Here is a 26,373-nt window from a genome sequence, read left to right on the forward strand (position 1 = left end):
AGAGTCCATGACTTATGGCAGTTACATGCACTATCTTTCTATGTCACACCCAACAGAAACTGAAACAAAAACTACAGGCCAAAAACAGAACTGTAATAGGTTATCCAAAGCAAACTGAAGACTCTCTCTTCTGCTTCTGTTGTTGCTAAAGCCGTGTGCACCATTACGAGGAAAAATATCTAAAAAATAGGAGTCTTGTTCCCCTTTAATAAAGCACTTCACTTTTGTCATCAAAAATGACTGTTGGGCTTACTTTTTGATTCGAGATTGTGATATTTAGTACCTTTTTTACTGACCCCCTAGGAATGTTTACAACTTATCCCCTACTTTTATGCTGTAAATCAGACTAACATTTTGCCCAACTGACCAAAGCAAAGAGCAGAACCCATGTAGTTTTGTGCTTAACAATTTGGAACCCACACTGCACTGCTGTTACCCAAGTCATCTTCCTCATTTTCAACACCTTCACTGTCAATTTTTTTTATCAACAATTATGCTGCTCTCATCCTCTTCAAAGAACAAAAACGGCCTTCTTCACATGTGCTGTCCATAAGTTCAGGGGGCTTCCTTTTGCACAAGGTACAGATGCACACACGCTACCACCATGCAGCATTTCTTGAAACACCCATTCCATTGCCAGCAGAAGTATGTACTTGCAACCTGCTAAAAATGGCTACGGAGTGCTGAAAATGTGTTCTCGACGATGATGATGATAATGATGATAATTTTTTTATGGCTCAAGGGCACCCGTGGCCAAAGAGCGCCATGGCACAAGGTTTTTCTCTATCTCAAGGTGAGGTCAAAGACCCATTTCCCAAGCATTTCCCCCTAAAGAAGCCGAGCACCAGGCAGGGGAAGCTTGTACCCATTGCAACACCGGTGGGTAGCCGGCGGCACTGGGGATCGAACCCCACACCTCCCGCATGCGAGGCGGATGTGCTCTCATCTATGTTACATAAGCCTGAACTGATTCCTCCAAAGTAATTGTAATACGAAGACAATGGACAGGAAGGGCTCATTCCAAGCTTTAAACGGGTTATACAGAGGTTCACCAGCACAACCAGCACAGAAACTACACACACTGGAAGAGACTGGCAGTACACTATTTAGAGCTACCACTCAGCAGATCCAATCAATAAAAAAAACAGTTAGCTAAAGCTGCACAAAAATTCTGGCATTGTGTAGCAATATCTGCACTGCCCTGTCGATCACTTTATTCTTAGCACCATCTACTTATACTAGAATTTCAACAGCAGCCCCTGCGCTCTGTGTGCAAACGGTGCAGCATCACAATTGCAGAACAAAAGAAGTGGAGCAGCTGAAACAAGCAAGTCACGTTTCAACTTCTAGATTTCTACCAAGTAACACTGCCCGAATCCCTGCTGCCATTTACTTTTCTAGTATATATTAAAGCAGCTCACCTCTCCCATGGTCGGTTCATCTGCCTTGTAGGCATCCAGTCTTTGATACAGCATCTGAGCCAGGTCCACGTTGTGGTCAAAATCACTGCAGAAATGATGGTGCAATAACCATATTTGTGCTTGATACATGATGCTTTCCAATAAACCAAGCTTATTTATGCACTGTGTCCAGTCAGACAAAAACTTGCAGTCATGAAACACAGCTAACCTCAACTTTGTATGTAATAGTATATTAAGAGGAGTGAAGCAATCCACTGCTGTATCAAAGAGCACTCTGAAATACTAACACAAAATAAAATTTCTGCCTCACACTCCTGTTTCAAATTGATTCTGAAATTAAGGGCACTAATAAATAGGGGTGCTCAAATATTGAAACTTTCAAATACGAATCAAATATGAATATAAGGCAAAAACACCTTCGAATATCAAACATCTACTTATTATTAAAAAAAAAAAGTGTTCAGGACAAGATAAATGGGTAAACATTGCTGTCCTTATTTTTTCAAAACAGTGGATAGTCTTCGCAACTGAAATGTATATCGCTTGATTACACAGCCTAACTGTATGCAACCTGCAATGTGGTCACGCAAACTGAGTGAGCAAATGAAATCCTTCAATTGACACAACTGGCAGTTAAAAATAGAATGCTGGGCAGCAAAACCTTAGAAATTCAGACTTCCAATAGACAGGTAAATATGCCCAAATTGTTTGACACTTCCAACTCGGACAATTAGCAACAATGTCACTGGCAGGATTTCTTTGCTTTTCTTTCACGCTACTACAGAAGGCATGTCAGAAGCATGTCCTGCTTGTGCTAAGTATATGAAAAAAAAAAGTGCAAAGGAAAACCCTGGTAGTGTGGCTAATTGTAGATGTTTTAGCCCCACCTCACCTCCTGTACCGCAGAGACGGGTATTCTCCCAGCGTGGCACAAAGTGTTGCCACCTGCTCCGCAATGCGTTCTAAGTTGGAAGTGCGTTCGCCGATGCGGTTGGGGTTGTAGTAGAACTGGAATGTCTCTGGAGAGTCGAGAGAGAAGACCTGCAGAAAGAGCATTTTTTGCCACAATGAGCCTTACAGAATGCAGTCGCCAGAGTAAGCACTTTAAGCTGATATGAAAGAGGCCAACAGTCACTGAAACCAAGGAAAGCATAGTAGGATTGATTTCTGACCAATGGGAAATTAGTGGTGCAGTCATTTTAAACATGAAAGGTAATTTATTAGAGAGTAGAAGAAAAAACCATTTGCCACTAGTGGGATCCAAACTCATGACCTATGTCTGCCACATACAGTGCTCTACCAACTGAGCTATGGCAGCCCCTGTCCAACCTTCTACTTTTGAGTATTTTTGTTATGTGTGTTATGTTATCTGCGAGTGGTCACCAGCACCACCACCCGGTCCACACTGGCGGACATGGCATGCCCTCAAGTGCCACGTGGAGAACTCTCTTATGCTACCTATGGCATCAAAACTGCCAGAACTGAGGCCCTCATTAGACTACTGAGCAGACAAGGATAGGGAAATGACGGGCTTGTTATGACATACTCAGGGACACAAGCCAAGCTCAGGTGCATGAAGCTGCTGCAACCTCAAGCCGCCAGGAGAAGAGGTGAATATATATTGTATTTAGAGCCATAATGAACACACCCACTAATCTGTCCACCAAAATATAAATCTTTGGTAATATATTTATAAACTGTGCCTACTTATTAATGCGGGCACTCATTAAAGTGGTCTACCACTAAATTTTAGTTTGCTGCTTACATTAGACTTGATGTATAGAATACAGGGAAGTGACTGGCCCCAGTATGCCTCAAACAACATCTGAACCCAGATCAGCTACTTCTGATCTCTACTTGCCTACACTGAGGGAGCCAACCAGGATTCACAAACTCGGGAATGTAGGAAGATTCCTGCTTACAGGCCTGGAAGCCATGGCCGGAACACTAAAACATTTTGTTGCTGCAGGTTTAAGCTTCTACAGAAATTTGTGCCACAAAGCAAGAATATTATGTGAGAAATGACAAAACAACTTCCAATATCTAGGACTAGTGCCAATTTAGTTATGCAACATTAGGAAAAAAAAGAAGAATGTCAGTCAAAAAGCGTCTTAACACTCACCTGACTTTCATAAGGCAGAAAAGCAATGTTGACTTCCTTTAGAGTTTTTATTACTTTTGCCAGGGGTGATTTGCATATATCCGTGAACAGGTCATCTGGGCATTCTGAAAAACCAAACACCATTATTTCACGCAGGTACAGAGCTTGCAAGCTAAAGACTGCCATAAATAGGCTGACTCTGGCTTTTGACACTCACTTTCTGTGAAGAAAATATGCGCACACCGGTACATGTGTCGGGCTGGTGTAGGGAAGTCCGACATCAAGGCACGAACTGACTATAATGTAAAGAAACAATTTTGCCATGTAACTGCAGCTCTTAACACACTGTCCCTGACAAAAATGCAAAGCTACCAATGAAGTCACATCAATGCTTTGGCTGCTGGTAGCCACTCACAGTGCCTAGAAAAGAAGCAACCACAACAGAGCACAGCTGCGCACATAACGCCTATGCATGCATAAAAGAAGTGATGCAACTGCTGCTATTGTTTGTACAGATATCAAACGTCACCAGCTCCTATGACAAACATGCTATTCAAAAGAAAGCATACAATCATTTCAGAGATGAGGAAAAACTTTCAGTCGAACTCTTAAAATGTGAAGACTGTTTTTATGGTCACTAACAAATGTTTGCATTCAGTGAAGTATGCACAATCACCAGTAAGCCAAACTGTTCCTGGGCTACACTGAACAGTAACTACATCACTCTCTAACACAGTAAAGTGCAGAGGCCTCCTGAATCTACTCCTTTTCTCAGACAACCACTCCATAACTCTGGTCAGCTAGCGATGCACAATTAGCCATACACCGTGGTCACTGCAAAAAGTGATGACAACAGGAGGCTTCATCCCGCTTTCAGCAATATGGAAATTTTTCTGACTTGAGTATTTGCAGTAGCGAGTACCACACTTGGCATAGAGCAACAAAACTGGGCTTCACAGATAGCAACTGCACATATCAACTTAAGTCACTGAAATATATACAAAAATGGTTTGCTTCTCTTTAACACACAGGTAAAAAAAAAATTGGAGGGCTGCTTAAGCTTCGCCTTTAAGAGTGGAACACGACAGCGTGTTGCAGAACTGCCTGGGAGTCCACAGAACGCCAGCACCTTGCCCGATGGACAAATCGCTCAGTCTCTCTAGGAGGCCTCAGAAAACAACACAGATGCTGCTCCACACTAGCATTCGTAGACAGCTGTGGTTCCAACACACCTGTTCAGAAATGAACAACACTACTCTGGAGCAGAAAGGTCACCTACGTGCGTGCCACCTGCCGGGCCAGCAGCGTGCATGGCGAAGGGGGTGTTGCAGTGGTTGCCACACGATGGCGCTACGACTGCACGCCAGGCACGGAGGAAATTTACAGGAAACGCATGGTACTCGCTTAATTACGACATCTGTAATTTACATGCTCATAATTACTCATGTACGCCTCAGTACAGATCTCGAAGATACGTTTCCAAGAAACCCATGCATTCTCTAGACGTGCCTTTATTCACATTGAAACGTCGAGCCGTCGTGGCGGAGCGGAAGTGTCCCAGTCTCAAATGCCAAAAGCCCTGGTTCGATTCCCGGCCTAGACCAGTTTTTTTTTATTCATTGAGTGTGTGTGGATTTTTACGCAGCCCCAGAATATTTCCGAAGCGCGGTGCGCACAACTGCTACAATGCCCAAGGATTTTCGACCGAACGAGCTGTATACGCTGCCACGTAATACATCACTGATTGTGCTTTTTCAAATAGTGTCCCTGGGGAAAATTTAAACTTGAATAGCAGACCTTTTCTGTTGGGGCGATAAGATACACAGCTTCAATGTTTGGCAAAGGTTCCCGCTTCTTGTTCAGATCTTCAACAACTGTGTGAAAAGAAAAAAATTGAGCAGGCTTGTTAGTTTTCTCTCATCATATTTGCCACTCCTAACAAGATTCCTAATGCAGTCATATGAAACATCTAGTGGTTGGGTATCCACCTCAGCTGAAGGAGGTGGTTGGCTTTAAACCCACTGATAAAAATTGATACAAGTGTCCCACAGCCCAGTGCCCGGCTTCCTCAGGGGTGTGCACATGGAAGAGGCTCCGTAAACACTGCTGTGCCCTTTTGGGGGCGAACCCAGCTTTGAACACTTCAGCCTGCAAAGGTGGTTTGTGTTATTTTGTTCCTATGGGGGTTGTTCTGACTGCAAGTTCAAATTCAAATGATCTAACCAGCATGTCTCAACAGACTTACATGTTCAACAGTCTTAGCTGTAAGTGATTTCAAAAGAAGTTCACTTCAGAGTATCACTGCAATCTTGGGCAAATCTGGATTCACCTTAGGCTCTCTGACTTTGCGAGTAAATGAGAGGGCAACAATGGGGCTTTACTGCACAAGCCTAATTTTGGTCACTCGAGGATCGATGATCCAAGCATCCATACTACCACGTTTTCTGCTTTCTTTTTTAGAGCAGCTACGGACTGGAACAACCTACCCTATGACAAACGTCGCCATCGCCTTATCTGCTTTCCAAGAACATGTAATTGATCATCTTCAAAGCTGAATAATAATTGCTGTTTATTTTCTGATACGCAAGTGTAATCCCACTCCTTATGTAACACACCGTTAAATGGGGGCCTTTAAAATATAAAACCGAACAGAACTGATTTCACTTCAGAAGAGCCGAGCACTAGGCCAGGGGAGACCCTGTACTTATTTTATTGATTTGAGAAGTGTTCGTTTCCGGCTGCTGCATTTTTTTATGATGGACCCGACACTAGATCTACCTATGGGCCCACTAACATTGTGCAAAAAATTTGCAAAAAAATTCCATTCAGCACCCCCAACCTGGTAGCCCAACACACTTCTCGCACATTAGCGAGAAGAATGTCACACCAAATTGAGAAGGGTAGAAACAGCCGAGATATACTTACTCGTTATTCCTTCTGAAGCGAGTTCGTGCATTTTGCAGCACGCGGATATCATCCGCATCCCCAGCTGATCAACCACAAGAACCTTCCATTCTCCCTTTTTCTTGACCGCGCGAATAACATCGTTCGTGATTTCTGGAAGACGTCAAACAATTCAAGACACACATTAAAGTACAAGACCCCGTGATTGCGCTTCATGGGCCCAAGCAATGCGCATATGTACGCCCTCAGCTCGACACGAGTGTTAATCGTTCGTTTTTCCCACATGCACACGGTATAATATCTAGCCTAGACTGTATGCGCACGCACTGAACTGAAATTTGCCTTCAAAGCCAGCTGTGCGCCGAGCACCGGTCAAGACGCGGGATAAGCACTACAGCCGGTGTGCTCATAAACAGCCGAGACAATAAGGAAGAATGACGCAAATGTAATGCAATGACCGTCGTGTCCCTTTGAAACGAATAATCTCGGACTAGCAATTCACAGCATTCTGGATTCTGTGTCGCCGATGTTTATGCCAGCGAACCACAGAGGGACCACAGCGAAGCTCCGTTTTTAGAGCCACGAACACACCCAACTGCACGGCGAAACTAACTACTTCCCGCGTTTCCGATCTCAAAACTCCAGCACCAAAATCAAATGGCACGAAAGAGCACACGATACGGTTCATGCCTGCATTCACATGGACGTGGAATATCGGTAACAGTGAGCAGTACGCCACAGATCGCACTTTAATATGTGGGCGTCCGTCAAAGATGCAACAGAGCCAAGATGGGCGTGAACTGCTCCTGTGGTTTTTCATGCACTGGCCTCAAGTATTTGACGGAACTAAAATGTGGATATCTACCGCCGAATAGTGACGCTTTGTTGAGACATTCAGAAGACCAAACAAAACATACTTTCCTTAAATAAAGAGCAAAGTTTACTCACTCAAGCCGACGACACTCTTCAGTGCCATTACGGTGCCCTACTCGTCGTATCGTCAATAATGCGTCACACATCTGCGTCAAGCAAGCTTTCGACGCCAGCGAATCAGAACGCGAGGTGGCCGGTGCGGTAGTGTGCCCGTAGTTGCATACTGCAATACGTTAGGTGTATAAAAATAATTTGCGCACATTAGAGACTTGAGTTGCAATATATTTTAGGCAGAAAATTTTTTTCACTAGTCTGCAAAGAAAAAGATTACCGGTACATTAATTCATTGCAGTTGTTTTTCTTATTGGTCGGCAGGGCACCCAGTGTCATAGTCTGTTAATGCATAGTGGAGAAGTGAGAAGTGAAACTGTCTTATTACAATTTTCTGGGTCTGTACGTGTACGTTATAAATAAGTGACCATCATATGTCACGTTTCCGTTGAAATGCTGATTCAAAGGAAAGATCTTCCAACCCATTTCTAACCTTTTCTAACGGAATCAAATTTCTAACTTTGCGTTTCCTACGGTCTGCGCTTGTCCAACTTGTCTCTTAAACGTCTATGTCGTACTGCTACACGTGCTTTGAGACGCGGTTTGCCAGGTAGCTTCGGGTTTCGCGGAAGCGGTGTTGGTTCAGTCATTTGTGCTCCCTTTAAATGACTGCCGATCATGAATCTTTTGCCGAAGACATCATCAGAGTTCGCCAGTGAGAAGTACTGGAACGAGTTTTTCCGGAAACGGGGAAAAGCAGCCTTTGAATGGTGAATTTTTGCTCATCTCGTTCAGGCGATTGTAGCGCGTTTGTAGTGCGCGTCGCGTTTGTGTGTTTACATTTTCTTTTTGTCTCACTAATATCACTTTGATCTTTCCGGTTAGGTATGGGGAGTATTGGCAGCTCGCAGGGACGATATGCAGCTACCTGAAAAAGACTGACAAGCTCTTGATTGTCGGCTGCGGCAATTCGAGTTTGAGTGCAGACCTCTATGACAGCGGCTACACGAACAATGTCAGCATCGATATTAGCGACGTGGTCATCCGCCAAATGAAGCACAAGTACGCTAAGACGCGACCTCACATTCAGTTTCAGCAAATGGATGCGGCTGAGGTTTGTCCTCTTTGTTCTTCACTTGATAACTAAACACTTGATAACTAAACCTGAGCGTGTGAACGCTCAAAAGTTCATTGCAGTATTTGAGTCTTAGTAGCGTCTATGAACGGGTGATAGCTTCGATAGGTGTGGTGCACATGTTTGAGTTGTGTGTCGTCAGACTAACTTCCGTCATCTGTTTCTTGCAGATGCAGTACAAGGACGAAGAATTCAGTGTAGTGCTGGACAAGGGGACAGTGGATGCTCTGACTCCGAACAGTGATGAAACCACCATTGCGAAACTGTCTGCAGTGCTTGCTGAAGTGTCTAGGGTTCTCAGGGTTGGCGGCCGATTTGTGTGCATTTCGCTGCTGCAGACACACGTCTTGGAAGCGTTGCTCAAGTGGTTTTGCTCAGAGTAAGCAGTTTTTTTGCGGCAACCTACACCGTCTTTCAATTTGCCGTGACCTGCTGTTTCATGGGCGCAGATTTTGGTAATTCGCACCTCTATGTCTGGTAGCATAAAAATAGCCAGCTCAGCATGTTTATCTTGTTCACGTTTTCCAGCCCTTCTTGGACTTGGGTAATTCGAGTTCACCGGTGTGTGGATGCTGAAAAGGTGGATGAAGGTACATCGAGGCTAGTGCTTCCTGTGTTCGTGGTGGTCTTCACCAAGCTGAAGCGATTACCGGGGCTCGAAACAGTTAAGTGCTCTTGTTTGGCTATTGAAATTTTGCGTTCTTCGGTTCTAATTTTGTGGTCTGTTGTATGCTTTGTGCCCTGAAGTGTTCTGGTAAGTAAACGTCTGTTACACTGCCACTAAAGGTCAAGGAAGTTCAGAGGCCAGTTGCAGAGTGTTTAAAATCGGGTACTTGAACATTTCAGGACTGGTTTTTGAACGATCACTGCTGTGTCATGCACTCGCAGGTTACATTATAGCATGCAGTGAAAACTGTCGAAAAAGAAGGTGTGCCTCATTTTTACGAGTAAATTGAAGGACTCGTTTCATTTTTCGGGCGTTTCTAGCTTGTGAAAGCTTCATTTTTAGTGAAAGTAGAATGTTTGTCATTAGAATGCGGTAATCTATTGATATAGGGCGTATTCACATGACATCATCCGCAAGGGGCGCTAGCAGCTGCCGCGGCATTCTCCATGTTGGTGGTTGCGCACGTGGTCGCCGCAGCCAGCCGCAGCATTTAACTTGCTGGTGATGTGTGAAATGTGAGTGTATTTCGCGTCCCGCCGCAGATCATTTCTGCCCAACCCATAACACCGTGTGACCGAGTGGGTACACCGTGAACTGCGCGTAACAGAAAAAAGCAGCCACACTGAAAAGGTTCCACTTTGTGAAAATGTCGACCCGTAGGAATGTGGAGGCGCCAGCGTGGTGTGCTGCCGCGCGTTGAATTGACCGAAATCGAGGCCCGCCTTGTGCACGGCTTAAGTTTACCGACTGGCCAAGGAATTAAAGCATACAAATCTAGACGGGGTGCAATTGCTTGACACGCGGTCGAGTCCAAGAGCAATGCTGAAGGTGCCGACAGCCGAAGTGCCGTTTTTGGAGAGGAGAGTAATTAAATGTGTCAGTTCGTATAGCTAGCTTAACTTGTCATCTCTATCTGCTGAAAGTGACGTGCTACTACTCAATTTAGTGGAATTGCTGCACATCGCGCTGCTGTGAACCAGGCTATAGATTCCAGGTCTTGCACATTGCTGCTGCAATCAAAACTGCAAAACATTCTCGCTAGGTCTTCCGTTCGTGTTACAAGTGCATGACAGTATTTGCTCAACCGTTTTGTCGCATAAATAGGGCAGCTATGATGCTTTGCCTTTCTGTTGAAACACCGTCTGTGAAGCTTCAGCAGTTTGCGGACTACAGCCGCTGGAAATATCAGTTTCAACGGTGCCAGGTTTGGAATTTTGGTAATTAATCATGTGCTGTTTATACATGATACGTCCTGCATGAGTAGCTGACAGCTATCAACTGATATTAAAGGCTGCAAGTCGTGTACATTCTTGCGTGCAGTGCAGCCAGTCAGTTTTGCAGCCAAGTGACAGTAGGCAGATCGGTTATATCACAGCACAGAAGAATGCTGCTGCAAACTTCATGCACAATGTACATTCCGCAAAGAAAAATCGACGTTGACGCATCTAACAACGTGCAAAGATGTTACGGATCATTAACAATTCATGCTGGGTACCTCACGGCATACTGCGACACTGCACGAGCTGGTGTGAAACGACCGCCAACATGGCGCGCTTGCCACGACGATGCTCACGCTGTCTGTTAACACGGCCTCAGTGAATACCTCTTATAGGCCAACTTTAATTTGCCCTCAGTGTCTCTTTAACTGCCTAATGGGCGTGTTTTTTTTTTTTTTTTTTGACCTAGCCATTACTTAAAAAGAAGAAACAAAAAGAAATGTACTGTTGCGATGGAAAGAAACACGAACAACGCGGCACCTATGCATTTCGCTGTTCGAATTTCTTTTCATCGCACTTTTACCTGGATGGTAAGAGAAAGGAGTTAGAGTCGTCCTAGAATGCATCACGGACGACTATAGCGTCTTTTTGCTGCCACCGAAGCAAAAGCGTGATGAAAAGAAATGCAAGCAGCGGAGCGCCTAGGCTCTGCTCTGTTCGCATTTCTTTCCATCGCCCCTGTACAAGAGAAAGTAGGAGAGAGCGGGAGAAACAAAGGGGGGTGCACGCTGACTGTCCACATGCAAGTCACTTAGCGCCCCTTGAGTTGGCGCATTAGGACCCGTGCTGCCATCTGTTGGCAAACCAAAAATGCTAAATTGGACACAAGAGTGCCAGGAAAATGCAACAAGCTGGACTCGTCATGAGCCATAATTGACAGTCTGCTTATGAGAAGCCTGGCTCGCCAAGTCCTCCAGGGGGCTAAATGAGATGGACACCAAATTTTTTACTGTGTAATGATGTGTGAGGCATTAGTATACATGGATCTTGACATTATGTTTGGCTGCAGATGGTAAATAATTTAGAGTCGAATTTCTGTCATGCTGCTCTGGTTTCAATTTCAACAGCTGAACGATGGCTGTGACATTAAAGCTCAATATAGGTGACGTGAGGCATAAAAGAACTACATTATAATTTCTGAAGATTTTTGATGATGAATGACGCAGCCAGCCAGGTGGCGCCTCCTGCTTCATGTCCTGTCGTGCGAGATTATGGTAGAGCTTTGCAGCCACCTTTGCTGGTATATATGCAGGCATATTTTGTAAGGTGAGCTAAGCTTGCTAGTGTGTGGGGCATGAGTTGTGTGAATGCCTCTTTATGAGTTTGTAATTTGTTGTCAGATAAAGAAAAGATAATGTGAAAATAATTTTCTAGGCCTTGGTTAGGTGGTCATTTTCTGCCATATGGTGATACTGTCGCATTCTATTAAGAGTGAGTGCCTTGTGTTGAAAATGCAAGTAATGCAGGATAAACTTCTACTGCTGGAGAGCTTGGCTTTTAAACCAGCCTCTAGGAAACATGTCATAACGATGTATGCAATATCCGGGAGCATTGGCTCATGAGCAGTTCATAATATGTATGTCGCAAACCAGTTCAAAAGCATGATTATTATTCAGTGCTGTGGGTTTCTCTTCATAGTGGGGTGCTTTTTTATCATATTCTATATATTTCTATGCCGTGCAGTTTTTCAGACTGTACTGTAGTGAGCATTCTATTACTCTCCCATGATAAGCAGTAGTGTAGTTTGATATGTATTTTTTTTTTCAATGGTTGTTTTACTTGGCTACACTTGAATAGAATAGAAAGAGAGTGGACGTGGCAGAGGAGGGGTGTTATTACAATCTTGGTGGGTGCTCTGATTGCCTGAACACACCCATCCTTCCTTTCTTGCTGTGCCTGTGTTCTGAATATTGCATATCAAAGCACTGCCTGCTCCACTCCCTTTGTTAGCTTTCAGCATTCCCTCCACCCCAATTTTGTTTGGACAAGCAACATACCAAGCGTTTTGTCAGCTGTCCACTTTTATTGTACCCCTGTCACACGGGCAGTTTCAATGCCCATTGAGTCAGTAGACATGTACTCGGTGGTGATCGGCCAGTGCCACACGATGGTTTTCAGTGACCGTTGAACTCGATGGATATCGACTCAATGGAGGTTCGCGAATGGTCATTGGAATCTCAAGGGACATTGAGGACAACCTTGCACTCACCATATGTTGAAAAAAAACAACTTATACAAACTCTAAATAAACAAAATTATCTCTTTAATTTAAGGCAAAATTTTAGACTAAATTAGCCAGTTCGTAAACTTGTTTTTTTTTTTCGGTAGTAAAAATGACAGCTCCGCAGAACATCTGGCAGTCAGATGTAAACAAACTGATGCTGTTTTTGTGCAGCGTTGCGTCATTCTGCTTTGTTTCTATTTTTTTTCCCCTCTTAGCGTGCTGTGCGACAAACGAGACCAAGAAGTGCCATGTAAATGCTGCAACGACAGTAGCTATGAACACGACAAAGACTGTCACTGATCTTAGGCAGCTTCGCCGGTGAAAAGTTAATGCTTCTGAAACTAAGTACGCATCACTGCCCATCGTCGCCCCGCCATCGCTGTCTCTAGATTGTGCCAAACTTTGAAGTATTTGAACAGCTTTTTTTGAAAATTGTTTCAATTAGAATAGCACTTACTCCAACATTCGGCTTGTTTTACTCAACTTCACTTCATTTTTTTTTTTTTTTTCAATATTGCTACCCCTAGTGCCATCTGTCGGATCGCATCTTGCTACTCACTCACTGATCATTGAAATTTGCTGTACTGCAGCGGTGCATCTGAATGGCCTCGAAAATTTCAATGGTTATTGACTCAGTGGGCATTGAGATTGCCCATGTGATGGGTATTATAGCGGGAGACTCAGTGGGCATTGAGATTGCCCATGTGATGGGTATTATAGCGGGAGCTGTTTCTGCTAGCCTTATGCCACAGGCAGACATGTGGCACCATAATGCAGTCATGCCGTGCCTAATTGGTAGGGTCATTGTGCACAATATGGTTAGTGGAGCGGCCAGTGGATGACACTGCTGTGCTCATGCCAGAGTTGGTGTGTGGATTACATAATGGCGGTCGCTTCACGATGCTGCATAATGGGTGGGTGAAGAGAGCTTTAGCGATTGCACTTTCGCTGTGTGGTCACCTTGTTTGTAGTGGATAGATGAGGAGGATTTAGGAGGGGGGGATAGCTTCAACAGCCTTGGAATAAATGCATTTGGGAAATACAAGTGGGAAGTATGGACGGGTTGGCGATGGAATTCCTTCAGTTTTTAGATAGATGGCAGTGGGGCTAAGCTAAGCATAATTGTCAAGTTGGAGGTTTTGACAGGGTAGTGCAAAGCAGGTTGGTGGAAAGGACTCTTGATGATATACAGATAGCTACGACAGTCTCGGGTAAATGATGCAGGGGCTGTAGTAAATGCATCAGTAAGTATATGCGCAGATAATATGTAGTTGTGACATCAGTTGTATGAATAATAGGGTTGGATGTGATCATGTAATGCGTGTGATACACTACTGTAGGGTAATAATATCGGGCAGGGTCTCAAAATGGAGATCTCAAATTTCATCACACATAACACACCACAAAGCTCCCTTTGAGTTTCATGATTTACGCAGCATACCGTAAACATTGAGTAATTCTGTGTTCGAAATGCCTGAAGTAAGGGATAGTTCAATATAAGTTTTGACTTTTTTGGTATCTGTTCGGTTGAAAAAAGGAGTTTTTGTCTCGTCTCGTTTCTTTTTTTTTTTTGATGAGTTGCTCACCTATACACTTCTCTTGTGTATAATTATGTGCAGGTCACAGAACTGGCTCTTGATCCCGATCTGAAACCAAGACGTGTTCCTGTCTCCACTGTATGCAGTGAGGTGTCTTCATTGCAGCAGTATGCATTCCTTCGGCATCACATGGCCAGACGGTAATAAACATGCAGGGATGCTGTTCATTTCACACTCATATGAAATGCATTGATTTGGGCATATGTATGTTTTTGTTTTCTCTTCCCTTTGTGGCAACCACTTAACGAGGCTTGAGCTACCTCTTGAGTGTAGAGAGCTGAAAAATTAAGGCAGAATATGTTACTGTGAGCAGCCTGTATACTTTGTAATGCTCACAACTAGAGTATAAAGGGTGCTCTTTCTTTGTGTCTTGCTGTGACTTTTCCATATGAGTTAAGGAACAGCCATTGTGTGATGTCCACTGTTGCTGGTGCCACCTTTCAATGTAGTGGCAAAGAACCACTAAATCATGTGATCATTGTTCATTTCAGAAGGTGCTGAAAGCTTATATGCAAATGTCAGATTAAATTTCATTTTTTCGCTGTATTTACATAATCAAACTTTACTGCATCAGTGTTACATTTAAGTAGTTGCCACTTATTGGGCAGTATTTTTGTATTGTTTTACAACTGTCTTTATGAAAGTTAGTAGCCTTCAGTAGCCATTCATAGCATTTGCTGCACGATTATTTGTATATTGCATGCCCTCTATGTGGTGTTTTACATGAGCTCCCTTTGGGACTTCCTTGACTAACTTTGTTCATGAATATAAAGGAAGCCAACAGCCACCTAAAGCAAGGAAGGCGTGGGGTAATTTTTTTTATTTATGGTGTTGATCAGCGGGAAATTAGTTGATCAGTTTTTAGCTTTCTGCCTGAAAGTTAATTGATTAGAAAGTAAAACTTGCAGGGCGGTTACCAATTTGTAGTGTGAGATTCAGCGACAGCTGGTGCGGTATTATTTTCCCTCCTCTATCCACTCTTACCACCCTTTGAGTCTTTCCTGTGGCAACCACCTACTGTTAGCAAATTCCTCCACTCTCGCCATACCCTCCTTCTCTCCTCTGAATGGTTCTCACAGTAACCATCTTCCTGTTACATACTCTGCTCTTGCCATACTCTCCTTCCACGCTAACTGTCCTCCTTCCAGTGTATCTATCTCCAGGTGGTTCCCATGGAAATCCCTCTCCTCTTGCACATTCTTGCTTTCTTGTCTTACCCTCCTCCTTTAATAGTTACCTTGGTGGAGGGTGGTTGCCTTGCCATCCACCCTTCAGTTGTACATTCCTCACTTTCTCTATACCCTCCTCTTTACACCGTAATCACCCTCTGGATGGTCCCGGTGGTAACTACCCACCAGTTACGCATTCCTTTTCTCTCACCTTAGCCACCTCCTTCCTTCCACAGTAGCCATCCTCCCGATGGTTCCCATGGTAACCATCCACTGGTTACTACTGCTACTGCTGCTACACTACATTGACGCGAAACCCAAGAATGTGTACTTAAAGCTGTTGTTGCTGTTACAACAGCCACATGCCGCCAGTGGGATCCAAACCTGCGACCTCTATAGGCCGTGTATAGTGCTTTACCAACTGAGCTATGGCAGCGACTGTTCAACCTTCTACTTTCGAGCATATTTATGTTGCGTGTGAGCAAGCCTTGAGAGCGTTCATCAGCGTCACGTTCATAGTTATGGGTGTATCATATATAGTAATACCGCGGGTGCCACATGGAACATGATTGAACACAGGGTGGCAGCTGTGCGAGAACACACTTATGCTGTCATAAAATCAAGACTCTCAGAGCCAAACTATTGAGCAGGCAGGGATGAGGAAATAAGGGGCTGGTTATAACATACTGTATAAACGCCTGTAAAGGCCCTACCCGTGTATGGGCCACACCCGCGTATGGGCCGCACCCTGTTTTCCAGAAGGAAATGTTTAAAAAAAAGGGCTGCACCCAAACTTTCCGCGATCCGCGCGGGGGAATAGCCTTCGAAATGCATGCGCCGTGGCCTCCACGATCAACTCCGGCTGCGAGCAGCGGTGCGCTTGATCATGGAGGCCACACATGTGCACAGGAGCTTCCAGGTGCCACCAACGGATGAGGCCCTAAGCCGCAGGTCATCATCATCATCATCGCCAACTTTTTCCTCCGCCCCGAGCTTCCGCTATCCATATCGGTAATATCAATCAGGAGCCAATCAGGAGAGGGCGTTAAATGTGTTCCTCTGTGCCTAGCTGTCTGCGTGTTGTTTGCTCACGAAGTACGGAGATATGATTAGAAAAGAGTGTAAATCAACCTTGCCTATGCACCCTAACCGTGTGTATGCACGCTTATGGTACGTAGACAAGGTATGGTATGTTATGGTAGTCGGGTATGCAGGTAAGCGTGCATTTTATATGACATTACACCATTTGTCACATTCTCACTTTTACTTCAACGCATGCCAACAGAGATGCACTGGGCATAGTTAGGCTGATAATATTGATGATGATGATGAACTTGGGTGCCTTAAAAATTTGTTACTATCCTGTGGTCCCCTTTTTGGAACACATTTTTGGAACACTCTTTTAGATTCGGCCCCTTGCACTCTTTGCGTCAGCACCGTTGTGAATAAGTTATGTGATAGAATTTGGTTGCACGCTGAGAACTGTGAGGTGCTGCTTGATTCGTTATTCTGACTGAACAGGAACAACGCGTAAAAAGGAGACCATTAGAAGGAAAATTGCTTGTAGCAGCGTGCGTCTTTTGATTCTGCGGCCTGAGTGTTTACTCGATATGGAAAATTGCCCGTTCTATGTCGCAGTCGTATGAAGTGCTGCGTTTCTTAATACCTTTGGTCAACGAAACTACGTTTAAAAATAGCAGAACCATTCCATTGCAGTGCATGAGGTAATGGCACAGTGGAAGGTATGTTGTAGCCGCCGCGGTGGCTGAGTGGTTACGGCGCTCTGCTGCTGGCCCGAAAGACGCGGGTTCGATCCCGGCCGCGGGGGTCGAATTTCGATGGAGGCGAAATTCTAGAGGCCCGTGTAATGTACGATGTCAGTGCACGTTAAAGAACCCCAGGTGGTCAAAATTTCCGGAGACCTTCACTACGGCATCCCTCATAGCCTGAGTCGCTTTTGGACGTTAAACCCCTATAAACCAAACCAGAAATGCACCGATAAGTCCAGCCTTGTGGCGCCATCTGGTGATTGGAACGGCAAGCATTTTTGCAAACAAATATTGCTCTTCTTTAAGATTAAAAGCGGCAGAATCGGCGGTCTAAATAAAAATAAAGCAAATTTATTGGTCATGCGTTTTATTATAGGTGAGATGGGGCGAAGTGAAAGCTTGATGGCTGATCGATGGCCACTGAATGCCCTGAAAACGGCAGTAACAGCAAGAAATTCAGTCCGAGGCGAGAGGCCCTGCTTCGAAGGGCGCCGCCATTTTGGAAATGATGTTTTAGAACATGCAGGAGTCACGCACGCGGAACTCAGGAAATAGTGTATGTAACGGGAGCATACAATAAGGCTTGGTATGAAATAGCGTTCCGCGCATGCGCACTTTAAACCGCGCTATCCCATAGGCCAGTGTGCCTACTTTATACTGGCACTATGTTCCGCAGCTTCGGAACGTTGCCTGTGCACTCATCGCAGCTTTGGTAGTGCTGCGAGTAACGACTGGGATGGAGTATAGGTCGCACACCCCACAGATACGTCGGCACATTATGTAGGTCACCTCCCCCAGTTTCCGATGGCCATTTTTGCAGAAAGTCGACACGGCTTCAATGAGTGTGACAAAGCTTCAGTGCATTCTCCCTTTGCTTCATGTGATGGCATTGTATGCTTGAAAAATACTTTATTTTGAGGATACTTATTGAGCCGCCCTACTTTTTCTGTGTGCCTGAAATTTTCAAAATATTCACTTCTAAATTATTTGAAGAAAATACTGTCCGCTTCAGATTTGCTTCGAACCAAAAAACCACTATTCACACACGCCTAGCTATTCAGTCAAGAGCCTTTGAGATTTTTAGTCGCGATTGAAATCGAAGGAGTTGTGTGCGCCTACACGACAAAATCAATCGCCTTCAAGGGATTGCATCATCTCACCCCATGGTGGTGTGGCGTCATCCTTGCTGCCAGTAGTTTTGGAGTCATTCAAGCAACTAGCCCAGGAGTTTGGCCTGAAAAGGTTAAAAATGAAATGTTTATTCATTATTAAAATGTTAATCTCTCTTTAAATAAGTTTTGTTCTTTTGGACAAAATGCAGCAGCCTTTGCACACGTTTGAGAAAGCTAATGTCGATTATTTTTGTACTGTACCACTGGCGTCAATGGTGTTACGCTTGCTGCTGTGTTTTGGTGCCCGGACAGTCTCTTTCACTGCAAATTAATTTGTTTTGAAGTTTCATAATTTTACAGTAATTATGTACTGCTCTAATTTTATTCTCCGGCGCATTGCTGAGAGTGCTCTGCGTGTGAGAGTGCACACTGCCGCTGCTCATGCTGCTCCACTGGCTCAATAGACTATTGACTCGATGGCCATTGGAGCTGCCTGTATAGTAGTGTTCATTTAACTGTTAAATTGATAACTACTAGTTCGAAGGCCTTCAAAATGCCCATGTGACAGGGGTATTAGTCCAGCAGTAGCAGCTTTTCCAAATCACTATTTGAACATGTATTATCATGGCTTCTTAGAGCATGGAATAGAAACTTGCAGGTGTTATTGATTGTTACCCTTATAAGTTTCTGTCTTCCCAATTGTAATAGTAGATGGTCAATATGCTGTCTTTCGATCTTTATCGTTGGTGCCTCTTTTGGATTAAGTTTAATTAATGCCACCGGTATTTATGGTGGCATTCATATGCTTTTTATGGTTTTACATTGTGTTTGTTTAACAACGTTGCATCATTTCTCTTTGGTTTGGTTGAGCAAGCACATGTTTTTGCACTGACATTGCAAAAACACACTCGGCAGTAAACCCAGCACCATTATTTTGGAATATGACGCTTTAAGTGAACTGTGCCCCTTGTTTGTGCACAGAGCATAACTACACAAGCCATCTGTGGTTGCTTCAGTCAGCATGGAAAGTTTGTGCAAAAAGAGAAACTATTCCAAGAAAAAAAAAATGTTCGTGAATATTAAGTTGTGGTCTGCTGCTCGGATGAATATGGATAGCTGCTTATGAAAACCATGTCAACTCATAGTTTAATTTCTGAGCTGCGGACATCAAAGCTTTTTTACAAGATTATTCCTGGAGAGTATTCAGTTGACTAAAGTTATATGCTGCCAATAACTATTCAGTCACAGTATTCAAGAGTTGGAGCAGACATCGGTTCAAGCTTACATTACTCTTTTCTAGATTACCAAAGTAAATTCAGTGTTCAAGTATTCAGGGAGTTTGATAAAAATGGACACAGTGTTTCCACTTCGTGTCAGAAAGGTCCCAATTAAGAACAAGCATTTTGTACCTTTTGTAATGCAGTCACGAATTGTGCTCAGCACAGTGTAACTGCCGTGAAAAGGCATGCAAGGAATAAGAAGCACATTGAGATCTCCAGACAGCAAACGGATGAGTGTGGTGTCCTCAAGAGATTGCCTGACACCAAAGCTCAACTGGATTCATGTTTTCAGTTAGAATCTGCTGTCTTGGAAGCAGATTCCGTGGCACTGGCTGAAGCATACTTTGTTTTTTGGGGGGCTCAACAGGATTTACATTTTCTGGCAAAATGGTTCTATCTTGGTAGCAGATTCCGTGGCACTGGCTTAAACATACTTTGTTCTAGGGGTAGTTTTGACCGGTATACTGTGCTCTTGGGTAAGCACAGCAATGGCAATTGTGCCATTATGTTTCTCGGTTCAGAAATGACAGAGAGTTTCGTTGCGTAAGCAAGAAAATCTCAAATGTTCCTTCAGTGGTCTTGGGTCATACTTCAAGCAAATATTGATTGGTGAGTTCAACAAGCCGGACAGCTCAAGTTTATGAAACTTTTATCCCAGAGCAGCGCTGTCAGCAACTGGATGTTGTAATTTTCAGAAGCATGCAAGCGAGTTGTGGTAGAACACCTTTGTTCCTTTCACTTGGGCTCTGCGACATCAGATGTTCTATCTATCAGAGTGAGTGCGGGAAGCCATTCATGGCTTGCCAAGAAAGAACATGCTGTCATTTTACAGTGATGGCCCAAACATAATGAAAAGCTTAAAGCAGAATGCTAACCCAGTATTGGTCAACATTGGGGAATGTACTGCTGGATATAACAGCACGTAGACGAGGGACAGCGCAAATAACAGACAAATAACAACGCGTCTACGCGCTGTTATTCCCAGCAGTATGTACCAACTCGCTCAACTCTCCGTTTTATTGGGGAATGTACTTTGCTGCATAAAATGCAAAACGCTTTCACAACAAGCATTTAAGCATTTGGTTACACTGTTGAGGGCACATTGTCGGACATTTATCGCTTTTTTAAGAACTGTGAAGTGCTGCTTTAGACAAACCAAAAGTGCCTTGGTCTTTCTGAAGACATCTATTTCCATCATGTAAACACTCACTGGTTGAAGCTATGTCCACCCTGGAACTTTTCATAGAGCATTCTCCTACACTGAAGCCCGTAATTTCAAAAGGACTGAGTTGCTGTGGTGGCACACTGTATTACTGCCTATAGGGAAACCTAAGCAGGAACGATTTGCTTCCCGCAGGAATTTTTGTATGAAATGTGGGAGGTCTCTGTTGACTTTGTTAACTTTGTTTCAGCGTTTTGAACTGCTGCTGCATGCATTGTATGATGAAGCGATCAGCATAACCAATAAAATTCTTAGCTGTTTTTTGCAAGTTGATGTTTGTAAGGATCTCACTTGTGAAGAGTTTAAATTGTTGAACATCGAGTTTAGGTTTAGGGGGGTTTAATGTCCCAAAGCAACTCGGGCTATGAGGGATGCTGTAGTGAAGGGCTCCAGAAGTTTTGACCACAGTTCTTTAACGTTTACTGACATTACGGGCCTCTAGAATTTCGATAGAATTTCTCCTCCATCGAAATTCAACCACTGCAGCCGGGATCGAACTCGCGTCTTTGTGTGCTGTTCGATGTATCAATGTTCCGCTGAACGGGAGTTTGATAAACGTGAACAGTAGTGCTCTATTTCTGCGTAGAATTTTTAAGGGGATGTTTTGGCTGTTTGATACAAACAATAATTCGATATATCCGGGTCTGATATCCAGACTCGACTGTATGCTGCAGCACTTGGCTTCATACAGAACAAGGAAGTGGGTGTTCTTTTTGTGAATGAATTTTATGGTAATATATGTATTCAGACTCGTTTTAACTTCCAGCAAATATCATTGGTAGAGCTCACACATTGGTTGAATATTTGTCTTTGTTGTGCTGGGCTTAGCTTTAAAAAAACTCCATTGTTTAAAGGTACGTACTAGGTCAAGTATGATTAGTGCAAAACCACTTCTGCCTTCTGCAGTGGAACTTTCTTCATAATTGTTAAATGTGTATTATCCAGGGAAACATACCATCCAAAACCACTGAGATTTTTAAAAATGTGACTCAAGAATGTGCAATTATTTCTTTTCACGTACTGAAAAGATCGATGTGCACGTTTTCTTGTGCTTGTAGGCACCTATCTGCATTTTGATTGACCCCAGCATAAAAGAAACTTCACAACATATCCAGTCCAGCGAAGGCAAGGGCAGAAGTAACTGGGGCCTCTCTATTGTCGCCCTTGGCATTTAAAGAAAAAAATTATTTTTTAATGTTTTGTCCCATAGCATTTACGCACTGCAGAGAAGCTGCTGTGGCAACTGGCTGACTACCTCACTGTGGTTCTGCTCAGCCTGCTTAAATTTTAGCATACCTTTTGTTTGTGGCTAAATCTGTTGTACAACCACAATTTGCAAAATTATTAACATACTTACTGGGAATTTACAATATCCAGAAATGTATAAAATGGGAAAAAAAGCAGTGTAAGTTCATGGGACGTTTTTACTGCTCACAATTCTGTGCGAATGAATCGGGAAATCGTACAAGTCGAAAATTTAACAGTGAGGTTCTACTTAGAATTATTTTTGCTTTGTTATTCTTTTGTGACTTTGATTCTTCTGTTATGCAGTCTTTGCTTTCCTCTGGTGTTTGTAGGAGGCTTGAAAGCAACGATGAGGTCATGTTAGAGCTGTGCGCTGCTGGAAGTGGTGTGCCTCGCTACCGCCTCTTCGTCTGTGATCGGCCCCCAACTTCCTCAGCACCCATCAAGTTTGCCATCTTCCTTGCTCCCCAGGGCAGGTGATTGCGCCACCTTTGTGTTATTTAAGCAGTGTAAACAGGACCATACATGGCTGAATGCCAGCATGGCTTGGTTCCAGCTACAGTTGACTCTCTGCAGATTTTGCCTTATGCTCATCTTGGGGAAACATACTGTGGTTTGAGAGTAAATGCAGTATAATCTCAATGATACGAATTTCAGGGGTTCGTGAAAAATATTGTGTCATCCAAAATGCTCAAAATTTTTGTGCAAATGTATTCCTGCAGATTTGTTTGCAACTAACAGGAATTAATTTTGGCTGTGTGCTACCGCTGACTGATTGCGGTGCATACTGCTCAACTGGTGATCGGACATTGGCAGTGGGCAGGCAGTGCTTAGTGCTCAAGGTGCAGTTGTGGCCCAAACATTCATATCATCTATAGAAGAGTGTTCTGAACAACCAAACTTCTGCACTTTGTACACAATGCACTCTGGGCAAGGAATTTCACAAATTTATATTAACTGTGATTGTATCACCATGATTCTGTGTACTTGATGCAAGACCTCTTGCAATCCCACTGCTTGACTTCACTTTTTTTTTGTTCTGTTTTATGAGGTTAACAAATTTTCGAGGTTCCCTAGCCTGTTCATATGAAAGGTAGCCTGCTGTGAAATATATTCCAGCCTTTTACACCTCGTCATAGTTACTTGAAGCAGCACTTTTAAGCACAGAGGACTTATACTGTATGTAGAGTCTACAACTGAGTTTTCATTGAAGTGCAGTGAGGTCCATTTGGTCTGTGGTGATGTGTGCTCTTGATGTTTATCGTCAGGTACTGTCGTGATAATGTTTTGCAGTGGCTGGAGCATTGTCTGGGCAAAGCTGGTGGTACAGGCATGCTTACCTGAAAACAGAGGAGGGAGTCTCACCATTCTAAGAAAAGCATTGTCACATGGCAGTGGTTTATCTCATCTCATCATATCTCATCATTGTCATCATATTATCTCAACTCTGAGATAATGTGGTCAGATGTGAGATAATTGAACTATAGGGAATTGCTGACGTTTAGTTCACAAGGGCTAACTGTTATGTTCAAGGCACTAAGAGAGAAATTTTCAGTTCATATTATGTGGCTTGGGCCGATGGACCCGGCATGCACATGGGTAGCCACAGAAAACAAAAAACAAAAAACTGCACTGCAGACGGGCAGGAGTGCTGAACAGGCATGCTTTCAAGGAGAAAAGAACGCACATACAGTTAAGCCTGGATGTAACGAACCTCCATATAGCAAATTCCTTGGTATTACGAAGTTCCTCAATTCGCCAGTGCTGCTGCCATTGAAGCATGTGTGCTTGAGACCTCCATATAACGAAGGTGTTTAGCCAGTTGACCTCAATATAACGGAACTCGCCACGCCAACATCTGTTACCTTTTTTCCGAGTTATGAAATATGTCAGAAAAATTTTTTGACAATAATGCACAAACTGACATGAGAGAAACGTCTACAATCGCAACAAGCGGCCGCAGTTTACACAACACTCTGTGCTGCAGTGCCTTTGGTGCATCTCCGCTGCTTTTGCTTTTGTAGCATCATACGTGGCACTATTACAGTTCATGCTTAAAAGCAGGGAAAAAAAAAAAATCTTAAAGAATGCTTAAGCCTCACCTTTAAGAGTAGATCACGATAGCATTATTAGGCCGCTGCCGCTTATCGGCAGCCGCACAATGTTATCTTACCATGCTGTTTTTCATATCGTAAATGGTAGGGTTTTAACATTCGTAAACTGAGTAGGACACATGAAAGCCTCAAAGATAACCGCATGAAAAGACATGGCACGAGTAGCGCGCGTCCAATGCCGCTCTGCAGTTGCATGCGTGATTCCAATGCCAGTGGCCATTGTGCATTGTGAGCAGGGACGACGGAGCACGCCAGTGAGGTGGTATGGCCGGGAGTATCGGCCAAGTGAGGGTGCTAGGAGTGTAAACGATGTTGTGGGATGGCGGCACCGTCGACAGTGATGGCACAAACCTACAAGCATTGCAAAATCTTGCAAGTGGTTTATCTAACAGAATAGAGCTTTCACTCTAGAAGGCCCGGAACGAGCAGTATGTGCCTATTGCCACTGCGCAGTTGCTCGCGTGATTCCAGTGTCGATAGCTCTCGCACATTGGTAGCAGGAACGACGGGGAGCACCGGCGATGCTTGGTGAAGAGGCCGTTTACTAGGTCAGCAGTGGCGGGCAGACCGAGAGAGGGACCTTGCGGGAAGAAGCAGGTGCCTCCGCGGTCGGTCTGGCAGTGGTGGCTGCATGACCGTGCGCGCTCTCCTCTTGCTTGTCCATGGTGCCCTGCCTCCCAACTCTCCCCACCCCACTTGTAGTGGCGTATGTTGCATGAGCTGCGGGAGGTGGCAATGGCTGCTGCCGCAGTCACGCTATCAGCATGATCGCAAAACATTTCTCCGTGGTTGTGACTTCAAGTAACGGGGATTTACGTAAACATTTTCAAGGTGATTTCACTTGCATTTATTTCTTATTTGGTTTCCAGTTGATATTGCTCTTGCAAGTCTTCTAACGGAAACTGCGTGTAACGAAAAGCTGGATGTAACAAAAAATCCTGGACTTTTTTTCAATTTTGTTATATCCAGGTTTGATTATACTTTATCTCGCTAAAGTTCTGCATCACAAAAACTTTGCCTAGTGTCTGCTAATCAACCCCCTAAACTCAGAAGGATGTTCATGCATGAAAACCATTTGCGACAGGCCATTGCCTGTTGCATTATCGGCTATTGTAGTTGATGAGTGTGTAGGCTCTGACCAGTCCTATAGTGTTCTTTCATGCGAACAGCTTCATAAAAATTTGCCCATGTAGGCTCTGATCAGTCACATAGTATTCTTACATATGGATAGCTTCATGAAAATTTGCCGTGAATTAACCTGCTGCAAGTTCCAGCTTCATGGTGATCCATGATTTTATCAGTGATGATTAAGATGGCAGTGTTCGGGAAATGCAGCCGACCTTGGCTGAAGGGGATATTGGCTTTTAGCGCGAAAGCACTACCTCACAAGGTTGTGTGATGCTTGACCTTGATAGTGACCTTGGGCAAACCATAAATAAATATATAAATATTGCCCCAACTGAGATTCGAACCCGCGGCAGCGTGAACAGATCAGCTTCGTTGGCCACTGCACGAGAGCGCTAGGCTATCACCACAGCCAATCATGTCTCGTGTTAAACTGCTACACACTCTCACGTTGTGCATAGCACATCGTCGTCTTCATCAATACAATTGCTAAACGGGCGAGTTGGTAATACATTCTTGGGGGTAGCAGCGCAAAAGACTGGAACAAAAGAAAGAACTCCGGACGAGCGCTGACGAGTTCTTCATCAACTAATACTACTAACAAACTAATATTTGTGCTGGCGTGGACAACATTGTGGCAGAAACATGGCACTAGAGCAATACGTGTTGGCCTTGACAACAGTGCTGCAGAAACGCGGCACTGGAGCATAGGCTGCCGGCATACATAGGGTAAATTGGCATTGACGAAAAAGTTTAAAACGAGCATAACTGGCTATCTGGGTCAATGGACACCTCAATCACGCTTTCAGGTGCATGGCGGCAGTGTCCACATGCAATAAACTGTGCTTAGCAATGCTGAACCTCCAGCCAATTTTTTTGATCATGAGGAAAATGGGAGGTGTACTTTACAGTGCATGTTGGTATCTGCAGTGTAGTTTGTACAGTGCCCACTTGTGAGTGATAGTATAGGGCACAATTGGAAGACATTTAAAGCTGCAAAATATAATTTGGTGGGAATTTTGAATTCATTTTTCGAATTTCTTAGGTCTTGAGTAATTTTGTATATATATGTCTTGGCTAGGTCAA

The 26,373-nt window shown here is 43.9% G+C and overlaps 2 protein-coding genes across 3 annotated transcripts in view; one reads left to right on the forward strand and one right to left on the reverse strand.

Moving 5' to 3' along the window:
• The window catches only part of Rop (Syntaxin-binding protein Rop), a 40,340-nt gene extending 32,854 nt beyond the window's left edge, over positions 1-7,486 (reverse strand). For both annotated transcript variants that reach the window (XM_077649472.1, XM_077649471.1), the window contains exons 1-7: positions 7,375-7,486; positions 6,448-6,579; positions 5,320-5,396; positions 3,740-3,818; positions 3,544-3,647; positions 2,314-2,462; positions 1,422-1,506 (exon numbers count right to left, since the gene is read on the reverse strand). In XM_077649472.1, coding sequence (XP_077505598.1) covers positions 1,422-1,506; positions 2,314-2,462; positions 3,544-3,647; positions 3,740-3,818; positions 5,320-5,396; positions 6,448-6,579; positions 7,375-7,402 — 654 coding nt within the window. In that variant the 5' untranslated portion in view covers positions 7,403-7,486. The remainder of the gene's footprint in view (positions 1-1,421; positions 1,507-2,313; positions 2,463-3,543; positions 3,648-3,739; positions 3,819-5,319; positions 5,397-6,447; positions 6,580-7,374) is intronic.
• A 419-nt stretch (positions 7,487-7,905) lies between these two features.
• The window catches only part of LOC144115202 (eEF1A lysine and N-terminal methyltransferase-like), a 34,669-nt gene continuing 16,201 nt past the window's right edge, over positions 7,906-26,373 (forward strand). The window contains exons 1-6 of the mRNA XM_077649474.1: positions 7,906-8,120; positions 8,236-8,464; positions 8,656-8,864; positions 9,014-9,149; positions 14,273-14,391; positions 22,381-22,524. Of these exons, the coding sequence (XP_077505600.1) occupies positions 8,029-8,120; positions 8,236-8,464; positions 8,656-8,864; positions 9,014-9,149; positions 14,273-14,391; positions 22,381-22,524 (929 nt within the window). The 5' untranslated portion in view covers positions 7,906-8,028. The remainder of the gene's footprint in view (positions 8,121-8,235; positions 8,465-8,655; positions 8,865-9,013; positions 9,150-14,272; positions 14,392-22,380; positions 22,525-26,373) is intronic.

This window comes from Amblyomma americanum, chromosome 1 (genome assembly GCF_052857255.1).
Source record: "Amblyomma americanum isolate KBUSLIRL-KWMA chromosome 1, ASM5285725v1, whole genome shotgun sequence".
NCBI lineage: Eukaryota > Metazoa > Arthropoda > Arachnida > Ixodida > Ixodidae > Amblyomma > Amblyomma americanum.